Source organism: Heloderma suspectum, chromosome 11, assembly GCF_057233095.1.
Source record: "Heloderma suspectum isolate Gila_16-S chromosome 11, 16-S_ref, whole genome shotgun sequence".
NCBI classification, from domain to species: Eukaryota; Metazoa; Chordata; class Lepidosauria; order Squamata; family Helodermatidae; genus Heloderma; species Heloderma suspectum.
The window spans coordinates 5,851,704-5,868,002 of record NC_139468.1 but is presented as its reverse complement, the minus strand read 5'-3'; the positions used below and the strand labels follow the sequence as shown (position 1 = coordinate 5,868,002).

Genomic DNA, 16,299 nt, shown 5'->3' with positions numbered 1-16,299 from the left:
ATGTCTACAGCATTCCCACGGTCTACAAGGGAGGTTACTTGATCCAAAAATGAGATCAGATTTGTCTGGCAGGACTTGTTTTTGACAAATCCATGTTGGCTTCGAGTAATCACGGCATTGTTGTCAAGGTGCTTCCAGATGGATTGCTTTATGATCTGCTCCAGAATTTTCCCAGGGATTGATGTCAGACTGACTGGTCTGTAGTTCCCAGGTTCCTCCTTTTTACCCTTTTTGAAGATAGGGACAACGTTAGCCCTCCTCCAGTCATCTGGCACTTCCCCCGTCCTCCATGATTTCTCAAAGAGAATAGACAGCGGTTCTGAGAGTTCTTCTGCCAGTTCCTTTATGACTCTAGGATGCAGTTTATCTGGCCCTGGAGATTTGAACTCATTCAAAGTAATGAGGTGTTCCTTGACCTGTCGATCTCAAGCTGCAATCCTGCCCCTTCAGCCTGTACTTTGCCTTTGCCAGGGGGGTCATAGACCCTCTTTTGGGAGAAGACTGAGCCAAAGTAGGAATTGAGCACCTCTGCCTTTTCTTTGTCATCTGTTATCATTTTGCCATCCTTATTTAATAGCTGAACCACCATTTCTTTCCTCTGCCTTTTACTATGCACGTAGCTGAAGAAAGCCTTTTTGTTGTTTTTAACATCCCTTGCTAACCTCAGCTCATTCTCAGCTTTAGCCTTCCTGACGCCATCCCTGCAATTCTGTGCTATCTGCCTGTACTCTTCCTTTGTTACTTGGCCTTCTTTCCACTTCCTATATGTGTCCTTTTTTGTTTTCAGGTCATCCCTAAGCTTTTTGTGAAGCCACATTGGCTTCTTCTGTTGTCTTCCACCTTTTCTTCTTGTTGGAATTGCTTGTGATTGTGCCTTGAGAATTTCCTTTTTTAAAAGCTCCCACCTATCTTGGACTCCTTTTCTCGTTAGCGTCGCTTGCCATGGGACCTTACCGATCATTGTTCTGAGTTTATCAAAATCAGCTTTCCTAAAATCCAGGGTACACGTTTGTCTACACTCGGCTTTTGCTCCCCTTAGAACCAAGAACTCAAGTACAACATGGTCGCTTTCCCCCAGAGTTCCCGCAACTGCTACTTTATCCACTAAGTCATCTCTGTTGCTTAGGATCAAGTCAAGGATAGCCGATCCTCTAGTTCCTTCCTCTACTTTCTGTAGGAGGAAGTTATCCGCCACACAAGTCAGGAATTTCCTGGAGGGGCCATGTTTTGCAGAATTTGTCTCCCAACAAATATCGGGGAAATTGAAGTCCCCCATTACTACTACATCATGCTTCCTTAAAACATTGGCTATTTGCTTTTCAAAAGTTTCATCCTTGTCTTCTCCTTGATTGGGTGGCCGGTAGTAGACTCCGACCACCAGGTTCCTTTTATTCTTTGCTCCATTTATTTCAACCCAGATGCTCTCGATGGGGCTACCAAGCTCCTCCTCCTGTATTTCTGTGCAGAGATATGTATTTTTCACATAGAGTGCAACCCCACCTCCCTTTCTGTTCCTCCTGTTCTTTTTGAACAAGTTATATCCTTCAATTGCTGTATTCCAGTCATGAGAGTCATCCCACCAAGTCTCAGTTATACCTATCAGGTCATAATTTCCCTCTTGTATTAAGAGTTCAAGTTCGTTCTGTTTGTTTCCCATGAAACAAAAACATGAAACAAATGTTTTTGCTGGATAAGACACAGCTTAAGATCCATACGTAAATGCAACAGCTAGATGCCAACATGGCTATTCACTGATTAGTCATTTTGTGATGGTGCTCCCAGCAGTTTCTCAAATTCCCAAATGTCCCCACAGGTCTGAAAAGGTTGGGGACCCCTGTTCTAGACATTTTCAGAGGCATTATGTTTCTACTAGTTTACTTACGTACTTACTGTATTTTTAGCCCATTTATTAAAAGTTGGCATAAGAACATAAGAAGAGCCCTGCTGGGTCAGACCAAAGGCTGTTCCATACACCCATCATGACTAGTAGCCATTGATGGATCCTAGCCTCTTCCATGGATTTGTCTCATCCACTTCTAAAGGGATCTAAACCAGTGACCACCATCACGTCCTGTGGCAGCTAATTCCATAATTATGCTGTGTGTGAAGAAGTACCTCCTTTTGTCTCTCCTGAATCTACCAGAGATCATTTTAATGGAGTGAGCGAGAGTTCTACTATTACGGGAGAGGGAGAAACATGCCACCTCTCTATCTATATTTGGGACCGAGCCCTGGGATTTGGAGCCGGTTCAGAGCCTAAGCCTTGGCTGATGGGTCAGCCTTTGTGCTCATTAGATCCTTCTGCCTCTCTGCCAGGATTCTCAATGAGGACATCAGTCAGTGTCCACGTATGGTTTGTCATGTGGGGCTGGCAGTTAAAGGCCTGCTAGCTTTGGTACATTTTCAGCTTTGTACATTTGTACATTTGGCACATACAAGGAACAAAGCAAGCCCAACCATAAAAAAATTTAAATGGACACATTCAATTATTTATACAGCATATCTTGCCTCTCAGGACTTAATTGTCTTATCTCTCAGACCAGTGTGCTTGTTTGACAAGTACTGTGTGCCTCCCAGCACGTCTACAGAAGACAGCGGGAAGTACAAGCAGGTCGGGCCGTTTTCCATACAAGTGGAGAGGGAGAGAGAGAGAGATGAAGAGATTCTTCTGTTAATTGCTGCTTTATAAAAAGACAGGCTAGTAATCCTCATGATCTATGCACCCGAGACTTGTTTCACAAATGTTGTTTGTAACAAGTACAAAACCGTACACATTCAAGCCAATATAACATGTGCAGACAACAAATGTGTGTTTAGCAACCATATGAGTTATACAGACTCTAGGAAACCGTCATTGGCCATGATTCCCTGGTACACTTACTCATGGCATTTGCAGCCATGAAAGAGCCCATGATGGGCCTGCATTCACTGCTGGTAGCAATAAGTATGCTCGCAGAGAAATACAAAGTGGAGTCACCAATATCTGCATACTGCTTGAAATAGAACGGGGTCTTTTCAGTGGTGGCCCTGAGACAGTGGAATGACCTCACAGAGGAAATATAGCAATGCTGTTCCTCTGGAGTTATTTGGAATAAGGCCTGTTTATTTTCACAGACTTTTGATAGCTGAATTGGAGAGTTATAACCATGGGAGTTTTCTGCTGATGCTGGTGATTTATTTGGTTAATTCACCACTTGCTCCTAAAAATAAGAAAGACATATAGTCTGTTTTTAAGATTTTACTGTTATTGTCTTGTTTTAATTGTTTCTGTGAGCTGCCTCAGACTTCAGGAGAAGGGGTGTACATGCATATGTCCAGGACACACCAGTACCTCCCCTTAAACTGACCTGGTTATGCACCAAATGATTCAGATCTCTCTGCCAGCAGGATGTAGTGGTTGGATTTGGACTGGGGAGATCAAGGTTCAAATCTCCACTCAGTCACAAAATTTGCTGGAATCAGATATAATTCCCTGTCATTATATCTTAGTGAACCTATCTCGTAGAGCTGTTGCAAAAATGAAATGGCGTGTCTGTATGTGTGTAGAGGGAAACTTTATGTTCACTGCTCTGATCAGAGTTACTAAATAAATGCAAAGCTGTTGTGCAAGCAACTGAGCAACCTGTGGCTTTGATATCAGTCATCCTGATCTGATCTGATCAATAGTCTTTCATGAGAGTCATAAGTGGCAGGACAGTTCCCCAAGCTTAAATGATAAAGAAGCTTACTTAGGGTGCAATCCTATGAATATTTAGACAGAGAAAAGGCCTACAGCTTCACTGGCTGGGGAATGCTGGGAGTTGTAGGCCTTTTCTCTGTCTAAACATGCATAGGATTGTGTCCTTAAATACGTTGGACTTAAAACCTCTTTCTCCTGAACATAGATCCTACATAAACCAATCTATATCTGAAGTGGAGGTTAGCAAAGCCATTAAGAATCTAAAAAATGGGAAATCTCCTGGTGACGATGGTTTCATTTGATTTTTATAAAGCCTTTAAAAAAGGAATTAACACTGTGGCTCACCAAGTTGTTTAATAACATTTTAGAAGGGGGAGATATGTGGCATAGATGGAAAACAATACTGTTACTAAAGCCTGACAAGGACCCCTATTTAACAGGCTTTTATTGCCCAAAGCTCTTATAAAAAATGGGGGGGGGGGAGTGGCAGGAAAGTATTTCATACTCACTGAGCAATAAAAAATACACCTCATTATGCAGGTTGTATCAAACCTGTCACTTACGCGTGTTGATTTTCTGGAGTGAGATGTGTTTCTCCAGTTGGCGTCTCAGTTTCACCTCTGCCCCGTATTTGCCGAGGGTGCCGTTGTCGGCAAGGATAAAGTGTGTATGGGAACTGTTGAGCACAGAGAGTTTGCTTAGTGGGTTTGACATGGTTTGATAAACTCTTGTCACCTGTCAAAAAGAAAAGTGCAATTTTATTTTTATTTTAGTTTTTAAATGCAAAGAAACCAAAATGGGTCACATATGCGGCTGTCTCTGGACACTGTCCGTATCAGACTTCGATTGATTTTAATGGGCGTTCCATCCCCCCCAGGAATCCTTGGTATTGTGGTTCTGTGAGGAGGGGGCTAGAACTTGCTCCACACCCTCACCAAGCTACAATTGCCAGGATTCTTCGTGGGAAGGCATGCCAGTTCTTTACGTGCACCATCTTTATCCTGCCCTTCCTCTAGCATGTTCAGGGCAGCATCCGTAGTCCCCACTCCTCTGTTATTTTCACAACAACCCTGTGAAGTAGGCTAGGCTGTGAGATGACAGCTGGCCCAAGGTCCCAGAGAGCTTTGCGGTGGAGTAGTGATTTGATCAAGGGACTCCCCAGTCTAAATCCTGCACACTAACTACTATACTACGCTGGCTCTATACTGCTTAGCATTTATGTACCACTTCGAGCCCTTGAAGCACTTTGAAGCTCAGGAAGCCTTGCAACAAACAAGGTGATTCAGTCTTATTATCTCCCTGTTGCAGAGGGAAGGTTGAGTCTGAGAGGTTCAGACTTGCCTAAGGCCAGCTCAAGAGCTCACAGCAGAGGTGAAACTGAAACTGCAACGCGTTATATGTGGGGCTGCCTTTGAAAACGGTCCGGAAGCTTCAGCTAGTTAAAAAAAAGGGCAGTAAGATTACTGACAAGGACTGGCCAATGAGATCACATTATGCCAGTACTTTTCCAGCTGCACTGCCTGCCAGTCCATGTCCAGGCCCGATTCAAAGTGCTGGTATTAACATTCAAAGCTGTTAATGGCTTGGGGCCAGGTTATCTGAAGGATCGCCTCCTCCCATATGTGCCTGGCCGGACCTTAAGATCATCCTCAGCGGTCCTTCTCCAGGAGCCCCCACCAAAAGAAGTGAGGTGGGCGGTTACCTGGAAGAGGGCCTTTTCTGCTGTGGTACCCTGGTTGTGGAATGAGCTCCCTAGAGGGGTTCGTCTAGCACCTTCACTGTATTCCTTCTGGCACCAGTTGAAGACATTTTTATTAGCATTTTAGCTTCCTAATATTTTAGGTCTGGTGTTTTAAATTTGTATTTTAAATCTCTGCATTGCTGCTAGGTTTTATTCTGGTTGTATTGTGATATTGTGGTTTTAAGTGTTCATATTTTATATTGTTTTATGCTGCGCTCTTTGGTTTCAGTTTTTGTGAACCGCCTAGAGAGCTTCAGCTATTGGGCGGTATAGAAATAAACAAACAAACAAATAAATACAACCAGGGATTTCACAGCTGAGCCACAACTGGTAAAAAGTTAAATGGGCATAAAACAGATTCAAGTTTGTAGTGCAGATCAGCCCTCAACAGACCATTTTCCAGAAGGAGGGAGGCCACTTAGTGCAAAAGGGTTTTGTCTTTTGATTTGAATGAGAATATCAGTGACCCAGGCAAATATACTTTTCAGCCAGCTGGCAGTCCTGCATTCTGTCTAGGGCAGGATGACCAGATGCAAAGGAAGATTGGGGGGGGAGTCTGGGGGGGGAGAGAGGCGGGATTTTAGTAGATGCAGCTTGTCTTACAGGCATATGCAAAGATACAGCTGTTGAAATCCTGTAGTTTAGTGTTACATGAATGAGACCCAGTGATCCTCAGGCTTGGGGTCTCCCCAGCTCTCCTCTGGTGTAGCCATGAGGAGGAGATGGGAAGCATCTGCATCTGATTTTAAACTAAGTAGAGTTCCCCATTACACCTGAACTTGGGGAAACCACGGTTAGTTTAAACGATGAATGGATGAATCAGTCTGTTTCTGGTCCATGTCACATATGTTTGCTCATAAATCCATTCCATCTTGTTTCTGATTAATCTGATTTTTTAAAAAAAAAAATCTGTGTGAAAATTTGCATTTAAAAATGTGGGTTTTAAAATGAATTTCCTCTCAAAATACACATTTATAAACACATTTTATCTCAAAATACACATCTTTAAACATGTTTTTGTCCTGCTTTTTTGAGCTGAGCACTGTGTTGCAACATTCAGAGAAGGATGACATCTGATAGATAGCTACATTCTGGTCCATACATTAGCCTGGGAGGTGTGGATCGGGTTGGCTGGTACAGGAATTCATAAAGACTGAATTTCTCAAGTATCCCAAGTTTAAAGAAGCCGGCATCAAACTATGGTTTATGATACTGGCTTGTTGTCAAACCATAGCTTACTTCCATGAGTTTAGACTGTATGCATCCCATCTTCTCACGCCCTCACCAGAGGAGGAGAGGGAAGCATGCAAGCTCAGAAACACATTCATCGAGCACTAAACTACGGATTAGCATAGTCATCCACAGCATGTGCCTTCCAGATGCATTGGACTACAACTCCCATCATCACCAGCCAGCTGGAAGTGATGGGAGCTGTAGTCTGATACATCTGGCAGACACACATTGTGGTAGGGTAGGGTAGCATCAGTCCAAACTGAAGCACAAGGTGGCTAACAGCAAAACAAGATAAAACCATGCTACACTAAAATGAATGGTCAATACAGTAAAAGAGCTTATAATTAGAACAACCCAAAGCAAACAAAAGCAAGAAAACAGCCACTCCTGACTTAAGGCTTTAACTAAAAAATATCTGCTGAGACAAAACAAGTCGGCCTTTAGTTCCTTTTTAAAAGCGGGCAATGGTGGGAGGCACCTATCCCCTGTGGGGAGGCCATTCCAAGATGTGGGTCCCACAGGAAAAGGCTCTCTCCCTCTGTCCGTGGGGGAATGAGGTAAGGGCCTCAGAAGCTCAGCAAACATTGCCTCCATTTACATGGACGGAAAGTCTCTTTTCGTCTCATTTCATCTCCATGCCAGGGAAAGCTTTGGCTGTCAATTTCAGCTTGTTATGTGGCTGATAAAAGCACTCAGCGTCTGTCTCTGGGCAGACACACAAAAAGTGGCAGCCATAGTTCTCTGATTTATCCAGTTCCCCCCAAACTCCTGCTCTTACAACAGGATGATAGGTTCACTAATCCCACACTAACAACCCTTTAATGAGCTACACTGTGTGATTTGCTAATAAAATCAAGGGATTCTTTCATCAAAGGACAATGCGAAAAGAAGAAGCAGGCAAAAATTGACAGGAAGTCTAGGAACTTACATCTCTCCCGATCAGATCCTCCTTGTTTTCCACAATGCCCCATGGGGCAATTCCTATGGCACAGATGCGTCCTCTGGACTTGGAAGAATGATCTTTCAGGGCATCTCCTACATGGCGAATGACACCTGCCGGAGGAGGGATCAAGTCCTTTAGAGTCTTCCCTAGGGCACCTGCATACACCTTAGAGAGACCCTTCTCCAGTAATAACGCCCTCCCTTTCACATTTATTAAAATAGTCCAGTATGGTCTTGTCAGTAGGCTTAAAATGGGTAATAATCACATTTTGGGCCCTGCTCACTCTACTTATGGGCACACCCACTTTTCCTTTGGCCTTACCTACATTTGGAATGCAGCTCCCAGAACTTTTCCCAGATTGGAATTCACCCTCAGGCTCTCCAGACCTGATTTAAAACTTTTTTTATTTTATAATGAAAATGGTTTAATAATGTGCTGTTACAGTGTAGTCTGTTGGAACCTTGACTGCTGGACTCAGGCTCCACATAGAGTGTTGGTAACAGGTTTCTTAAACAGGGGTTTATGCAGCTCTCTAGCAGGGGTCCTAACACAGGCCTGCAACAGGGTTTCTCTTGGGCAATGGAAAAGGGGTGCTTTAGAGGCTGGGTTATCCTTTAGAGCAAAGTGCACAGTTAATTAATTGTGCCTGAATACAACACAGCTACAGTTCCTTAGCTATAACCCATGCTCACCTCCACCCTGCCAGAAAAAAATTATGTTGGAAGAGGTTGGTAGAAAGACATAATTACATGAAGACCTAGGCCTATGGAGAGCTGTCCACTTCTTACCTGTACTGACTCCTCCAGTGAAGATCCAAGCACCAGTTGTCATGGCAGCCTTGATGAGGCCTTTCCCAAACACTTGCTTCAGTTTGGGTTGCAGCTCAAAGTTCTGCAGCCCCCCATGGACAGATATTAAGAGTTTGGGAAGTTCCAGCTGCCAATCTTTCACCATGAGGTGGAGCAGTGAGTCCGGCTTTGTGTCGTATGACACTCGGATATACTGCAAGATAACATGGACGTAAGAACCTAAGAAGAGCCCTTTTGGATAAGGCCAAAAGCCCACCTTCCCACCTTGGCCGACCAGATGGCATTGGGAAGTCTATGACAAGGTCTCAAAGGCTATAGCTTCCCTCTGCTGTTGCTCCCTAGCAACTAGGACTACTGCCTCTGAGGCTGAAGTGTTGATATACCCTGAGGGATAGGTGAGGATTCCATTTCAGTTTGTTTTTGATCAGAATCAAAACCAACCTCACACAGTTCTGCATATTTGGGAGAGAAAGAACTTGAGTTTTAAAAAAATCTGAATGTAGGACAAAGCAAAACAGATTCACCCATCCCTATATGACCATCATTGATAACCTCTTCCTCCTTCAATTTGTCTAGTCGCCTTTTAAAGCCAGCTAAATTCCTGACTATGGCCATGTCTTCTGGCAAAGAAATTATCTGGAGGGTGAAGAAATACTTCCAGTTGTGTCTGTCTTAAATCTACTTCCAAGTAATTTCATGGGATGGCCCTGAGCATCCCTTTCATGCAGTTAGACAACTTCCCTCAGTAATTTCAAGCAACCACTACTCAGGGCCAGAGCAGCAATTGGGACCCCCCCTCCCCATGTTAAGATGCCTAAGACCCAAGGCCAAGCAAGGTCACCTGGGACAGAAAATCCCACAAGCACCTCTCCCCATGCCTGGCAGTAAAGATACGATAGCAAGGAATGAAATAGCTAGCAATGTGCTGCCCACTCATGATACCCATGCTGACTAATGGTAGGGACAGTCCTGCCTCTGTTCTGCATGTACACGGGTGAATCAGATCAATGCAGCAAAGGGGATAGAGATGGCAGCATGGATGATCAATAGGGGGAGTGGGAAAGCAGAGGAGCTCTGCTCCCTTCCAGCGACACCAGGAATCTTTGACAGTGGCCTGGTCTATACAAACAGTCGGCCATGTGGTACAGCTTTTCCTGAACTGTACCACTTCAGACTACACCCAGAGGGTTACTCAGCTGACTATAAAGAAAAGCTTCCAGCAGATAGAAAACCATTTGTGTGGGAGAAGGGGCTCAGCCTAGCCTAGCCCTGAGTTATAATTTTGTACAAGTAGGGATTTTTTTCCCTACGGGAACCATTCCCACTACCAAACTGAAGTGGCACATGCACACACCTGAGAATTTTCACTAGTCTGAACCAGGCTTCCATCCAAATTGCTTGGCTTTGCCACAATTGGGGCAGTGGCTTTCCCTAAGAAGGAAGCCACTGCCCCAAATTCACTTCCATTTTTTATTTAACTGGAACCTGGGCATAGCCTAGGGAGAGGTGGACATACACACACCCCAGCAGAATTTTATGAGGATAACAGCCTTGGAAGCCCATCAGCTCTCTTCACTAGGCCACACTGTCTCTTACCATGGACTTATTGGTATGCCCTCCCCCTTGGAACTCAAGATTTCCATAGGCATCAGTTGGGGACGCTTGGGTGTGTTTACCGACGGACCATTTCTCAGGCTGAGTATCCACTTGCTTTGTTGCCTCTTCTCCATCCTTGTTCGTGGTGATACTCAGAGGAACTGGGATGTGTTGAGTAAGAAGCTGACCACAGTAGCACCTGGGGGTGGAAGCCAGAATGGCAATCATGAGTCTGTGTCCAACAAGCTGATGCAGTAAATTCTTTTCATTTACAAAAATAAAGATTAGGGCTGTTGCCCTGTAAAATAAATCTTAGTGGATTGATCATAAGAGTTTTGTAGATTGCACTGAACAGGGGGTTGGACTCAATGGTCTCATAGGCCCCTTCCAACCCTACTACTATTCTAATCTATGATTAATGAACTGATTACGTTTGCATATGAGTCAAACCCAGAGTTCTGAAGCAAAAGTCACACTTCCTTTGTTTTTGGGGTGGTGCACTTGTTTATTGTAGCTTGCAACATCTTATTAGAGGCATTCCCTTCTGAGTGAGAGGGAGAATGCCTCTTTTAAGGCAGTTCTTGTCATCTGCCGAGTTTGTTTTTTTTAATAATCTACTGCCTGATTAATCAGGGTAGCTGCTCAGATAATCAACAGTCTTGCTTAAGCAAATCAGCTAATTCATTAAACACTGCAGACCAAATGGAGATCAAATGTCAGAACATGTTTTGGGGCTAAAATCGTAAGGGTCATCTGACATATTCCATGCAGCACTATACACATAGATTTATCAGGATGCCAGTCCTTGCTTTCTCCACTGTAAGGTGCCAGCAAGGCTTACCTCCTGCACCACCAGTGTTCTGCTTCTTCTACAAGCCTGGCAGTCCAAGCTCTGTGCTTTTAGGGCAGCCCTGGCACTGCAGTACCAGCCTGCATGAACATTCCATCAGCAGACCTGAAGGGCCACTTATAGTCCATCAGACCCTATAAAGCCCCAGCCTCGTAGCTTCCTTTTCAGTTTGACCAACGCATCTCTGAGTCGAGCACACTGCTTAAGTGCCCTTTATCCGGTTGCTGCCTTGGATATTGACCGGTGCCTGGCTTTCATTACACATCTGCTTCTGGCCCTCTTGGCCTTCGATTGCTGAACAGATAGTTGATCCCTGCCTGTTTGGGAAGACGCCCTTCCTCTTGGACCACCTGGCCTGAGAGCCAGCTCCCACCCTCCACCCGCCCCCTGCCCCTAGCCAGTCCTGGGACCCACCTGCCTGGAGCCTGAACCCTGGGCAACACCCTGTGAGCTGTTCTTGAGCAACAGAAATGACTGCTCCAAATAGGTGCTGGGGAGGGAAAGCCCCTTCTGCAGTTGCGCAGCATGCAGCGGGAAGCTGCTGCTACTGACCCCAAATTGCTTGTTCAGTGTGAAAAAAACACAAAAGCCAGTGAAAGGTCACCTGCTAGCATCTTTGCTGTTGGCAATTATGTAGATGCACTCTCTCTTGGAGAAGGTCTTCTCTATCCAAGCCTTTTGAGCCTAAGGAACAAAAAGAGAAACGATCTGACAAACGGCAGAGTGGGACGCTTACCTGAAAGCCAGCCTGGATACATTCGCGTTGCAAGGAAGCAGCAGTTTTCAAAAGCTCCTGCTTTTCCTGACCTCATCTTGACCAGATAGAGATAGAGATCAAATGTGATCTGACTCACCCCTTCCCTGGTGCTCTTGACATACAGGCGCAGCCAATTCGGCTGGGTCCGATTATGTTTGTCTCTTCTAGCTCAGTACCATTTACTCTGACTGGCAGTAACTCTCCAGGGTCTGAGGCAGAGAAGGCGCTTTCCCATGCCCTGCATCCTTTTCAGCTGGAGATGCTGGGCCTGACGAAGCTGGGACCTTCTGCATGCCAAGCAGGGGCTCTGCACCACAGTCCCTCCCTATCGCTAGACCTAGAGTAGGAATCGAGACCTAGAGTAGGGACCCAGGGAATAGTCTGAAGGCACTTGAGACAGCCACCTTGTTGAAGCTAAGCAGGTCTGGGTCTGGTCAGTGCTTGGAGGGGAGACCACCTGGGAACCACATGTAGCCACCTTGAGTTCCATGATGGAAGAAAGGTGGGATATAGATGTAATAATAAAATAAATAAAATAAATAAAATCGAAGCAAAGCTGTAGACTGGCCTACCCTGCCCCTCACACATGTTCTCTGCCTGAGGCAAGGATCTGTCTCATACCAGTTTCTGAAGGTGTGTGTTATTGATTGATTGATTTTAAAGGTTTCTATGCTGCTCTTCGGTTAAAATAGAAAGGGTAGTTTAGCAAAGAAACACACAAAAAACAAAACAGACACAGCGGAAGAACAATATTATTAGATTAAAAATGGCCATTCAAAGCAGAATAAAAAACAACCCAGCAGAATTCAAACAGTGATTTTAAAAGCTTGGGAAAATAAAAAGGTCTTTGCCCAGTACTGTAAAAAATGCCAGTGTAGTTGCCAGCCCACCTGTCCCCGGGCAGCACAAGCAGGATTCCACAGCCGAGAAAGTTTGTAAACTGACTGTGACAGTTTCCTAATGGTTGAGGAGGTTTAATCTCACAATGGACCTAGATGTGCTTGTTGCAGAATAGTTGCAACTCAAACACACACTTACTGTCTGGAAAGGTGGTTCTGGGATACCGGCGGATGGGACACTGGTACACCTAACAACATTGGGAGAGCCCTGCTGGATCAGACCAAAGGCCTCTTTAGTCCAGCATTCTGTTTCCCACAGCGGCCAAGCAGATGCCTCAGGAAAGCCCCCAAGCAGGACTGGAGACCAATAGCTCTCTCCTCCTGCTGTTCCCCAGCAACTGGTACTCAGAACCGTACTGCAAGGGATGGCAGAGAAATGATTTCAGTTTGTATTTACATAATTTGCACTTTTGAACAACTATGCGAAATGGAACTCAGTTATCCATCAAAATTCACACTTCTCCAAAACTTGCAATGGAGTTTTCCAATCAAAAAATATGCATACAAATGCAAAGATTAGGGGAAATAACATTCAAAAATGCATTATAATCAGAAAATTGCTTGCAAAAATGCATATATTAGGCAAAACTGCATACAAAAATGCAAGTATTTGGAGAAATGTGCACAAATTGTTTAGGATTATTCATGTGAACTTAAAAAAAATATCGTTGTTGGAGACAAACTAAACTTAAGATTGGAAAAATGAGAAACTGAGAGAAATCAAAATTGACAAATTCATCCAACAACAACAGAGATCATAGAGCCATCCTGACCAGTAGCCATTGATAGTCTTTTCCTCCATGTGCACATCTGTGCGCACACACAAAGGACGTTCTTAAAATGGCACCTCCAAAATCTCCTGAAGAGGCAAGAATGGGAACAAGACAGAGACAGTGACTGACCAAGGTCTGTCCCTGGAGAGCAAGGATTGAGATGAGGGACATGCTCTGTGTAAGTTGGTTCTGAGTATCTGAAGCTCTGCTAGCTGAAAGATCAGAGAACTTGGGAGCTGGAAGGACCTCACAGATGACCTAAGAATTGAAACCAGTCACCGTGCTGATCTAAGCTTGCCACTCCCTTCTAAATGTTGTATTTGTTATATCCCAATTCTCATACCAAGGACTGTGGCTCGGGGTCCCCTATGACACATTGAAGAGGCTCACTTCTGTCTGCAGCGTGCTGTATTGGTTTGCTCTTCATTAGACTGCCCTACCGTATTCCGAAAGCCATTCGTATGTGTTATTTAGGAAAAAATATATGCTAGAAAAGCATAATTGTCCTACCATCTATGACCAGAAGTTCAAAATGAGACTTGGCAGGATGTGAAACAGCAGCTGAGGCATTGCATGGCACCTGCACGTCCATGCGCTTACATCGACATGATTCTGTATTAGGCAAGATGCATTTGCTGCCCGCTCAGATTTAACTTTTAGACCTTGGGGAGGAAGCTGAAGAATAACTCCAGCAATTCACACTAAAACATGTAACAAGGCCCCCTTGAAAGGCCAAAATAGGGACAAAACAGTGACCGATTAGCAAGGACAGGGACAAGGGCAGGGACCCCTGAGCTACTAATAGTCCTCGTGTTAATGAGAAAGAGACAAAAGCAGACACAATAAATTGCTGCAATAAAAATCTCATGAAGGCATGTATGGTTGGCTACATTTAAAGTTTCACTGCCCTTGTATGTTTAATCTTCTTACCGAAAGCTTGATTATAATCCACTGAAAATATTGTCTAACATCTACTGTGTTAGACAAATGGAATCCTCTCTGTTTAGTTTAAACTCTACCTGGTTGTGGAACGTTCATGAGATGATCTACAAGATGACGGCTTCTTGAGATCTCAAGGAAGAACGCTCACCATAGTTCCCTGGATTTTTGGGAAAAGAAAATATGCCTCCAGCAGGAGTCTTTGCATGAAAGAATTCTGAAAGGATTATGACAGATTAATGGCAACATTCTGGCCCGGAGCAGGAAGGGTCTTACGCTGCTCAACAGGAGAGGGAATGGGATAGCAAGCCAGCAAGGTCACTATCAAACACAACTCTTCATTTTTCGCCAAACTTTAAGCCACTTAAATAGTGCATCCTGAGTCGGTGCATAACAATGGCCTGTCTTCTCATGTTGGCATCATTATTGTTATGCAGTTCCCAAGAGAATGCCACTGGGGTACCATTAAACAGAACAGGGAATAAATTTGAGCATAAATCAATAAAATAACTACTTGCACAAGTTATTTTCTAATGCCAGAAGAGCAAACTCATGTGAGATCACACCATCCTTCCAGAATTAAAAGCAACATATTTGCATGCAAAATGAGAACGTTTTAACTTAACTCCTAAACCTATGCAGAGAAGAACAGTTTCCTAGAGAGGGTATTCCAAGGACAGGTTGCCAATACTGAGAAGGCCCTGCTACAGGTCTACTCTGAATGCACCTCCCGAATGGGAGGGATATGCTAAAGGGCCTCTGCGGCTCTGCCTGAATTCTGAGAGTACTGCTTATGGTGAATGAACAGGTGCTCACCGAAGAAGACATAAGGAAATATGTACTTGCAAGTGAACTATTCTAACCTGCCCTGAGGTCATTTGCCAGCTGGGTGGTATATACATTTAACAAACAAATACATAAATACCTTTTACGAATCAGAGTTTAGACTATTTTTCAGGCTTTGGCATGTTCCAGTTAAAACCTTGGAGAATTTTCTTTCTAGGTTCTGAGGACATTGCAAGAAGTCAGTGGGTTTCCATGAGTATTTGTTGTGTTCAGTGGCAACCAGAAAGGTAACGCAACAGATAGGAAGAGGTTGCCACTGCTGAGCAATGCCCAGCAGTGTTTCAGTCAGAACTCTAAAGGAGCTCTCCAAGGTGCTTTGCAGTGCTCCACTGACTTCGCTTCACGCCCTGGATAGCTCCTTTAGAGTTCTGACTAGTTCTGACTGAAACCCAGAGCGGATTCACCGCCCCTGACATTGAAGGCACCAGCCTCCACTCGCAACAACTGAGGGGAATGGGTGCTCCCATGGCTTTCCTGGTGGGATATGTAAGGTGGGGGGGCAGGGAGTGGCTGGAGTCAGCATTGTCCTAGCCAGTCACTATTCAAGGACCTGCCTGCCACCTCCATCACCACTACATGTCTCCTGCCAGTGAGGATGTGGGAGCTCTACCATACAATCGATACACAGTGGTGGCATCCCTTCCTCTCCCCTGAAGCATCCCACGGGCTGCTGTTGGCCACAGCTTCTTTTTTATGCCTCATGTAAGCCACCTTGGAGCCCTATTTGGGACTGAAAGGCAAAGTAGAAATATTTTAATAAATAACATAGAATAAATGGAGATATAGATGTTCGTGAGGAATAATCACACAGTCTGAAACATGAGGGCAGCAAAGACTGCTCTCTTGCCGTCCTTAAATGGCAACCATAGCTGATTCTGGAGAAAACATGTTCCCTCCACAAAATAACCTTGGAGAAAAACAAATGAAAAAGTTAGCACTGAAATGTGCTCATATCCACAGGGAGGGACCTGTCGATTCCCTTCAAAAGCCATGTGGATTTTATGATTCCTCCACAGGGATTTTTGTAGGCCACTCTACAACTAGTTCTGAAAACCACTTTACAAACAAAATGTTATGTAATATACTGATTTTTTTAAAAGCCTGTGTGAGCTCATTTTTAGTTGCTTCCTAAAGCGAAATGTCAAGGCAAATTTGGAGATTTCCTGTTCAGGAGAAACATCAAGAAGAATTTCAAAGGAAGCAAGCAGAATGTTGATAACTCTTTTGAAATGTC

At 44.3% G+C, this 16,299-nt stretch overlaps 1 protein-coding gene across 1 annotated transcript in view; it reads right to left on the bottom strand.

The window, feature by feature from the left end:
• Positions 1-16,299, bottom strand: part of TRPM1 (transient receptor potential cation channel subfamily M member 1) — a 153,929-nt gene that overhangs the window by 57,661 nt on the left and 79,969 nt on the right. Inside the window, exons 2-6 of the mRNA XM_084816707.1 lie at positions 11,456-11,535; positions 10,002-10,200; positions 8,385-8,598; positions 7,582-7,706; positions 4,243-4,414 (exon numbers count right to left, since the gene is read on the bottom strand). Of these exons, the coding sequence (XP_084672833.1) occupies positions 4,243-4,414; positions 7,582-7,706; positions 8,385-8,598; positions 10,002-10,200; positions 11,456-11,535 (790 nt within the window). The remainder of the gene's footprint in view (positions 1-4,242; positions 4,415-7,581; positions 7,707-8,384; positions 8,599-10,001; positions 10,201-11,455; positions 11,536-16,299) is intronic.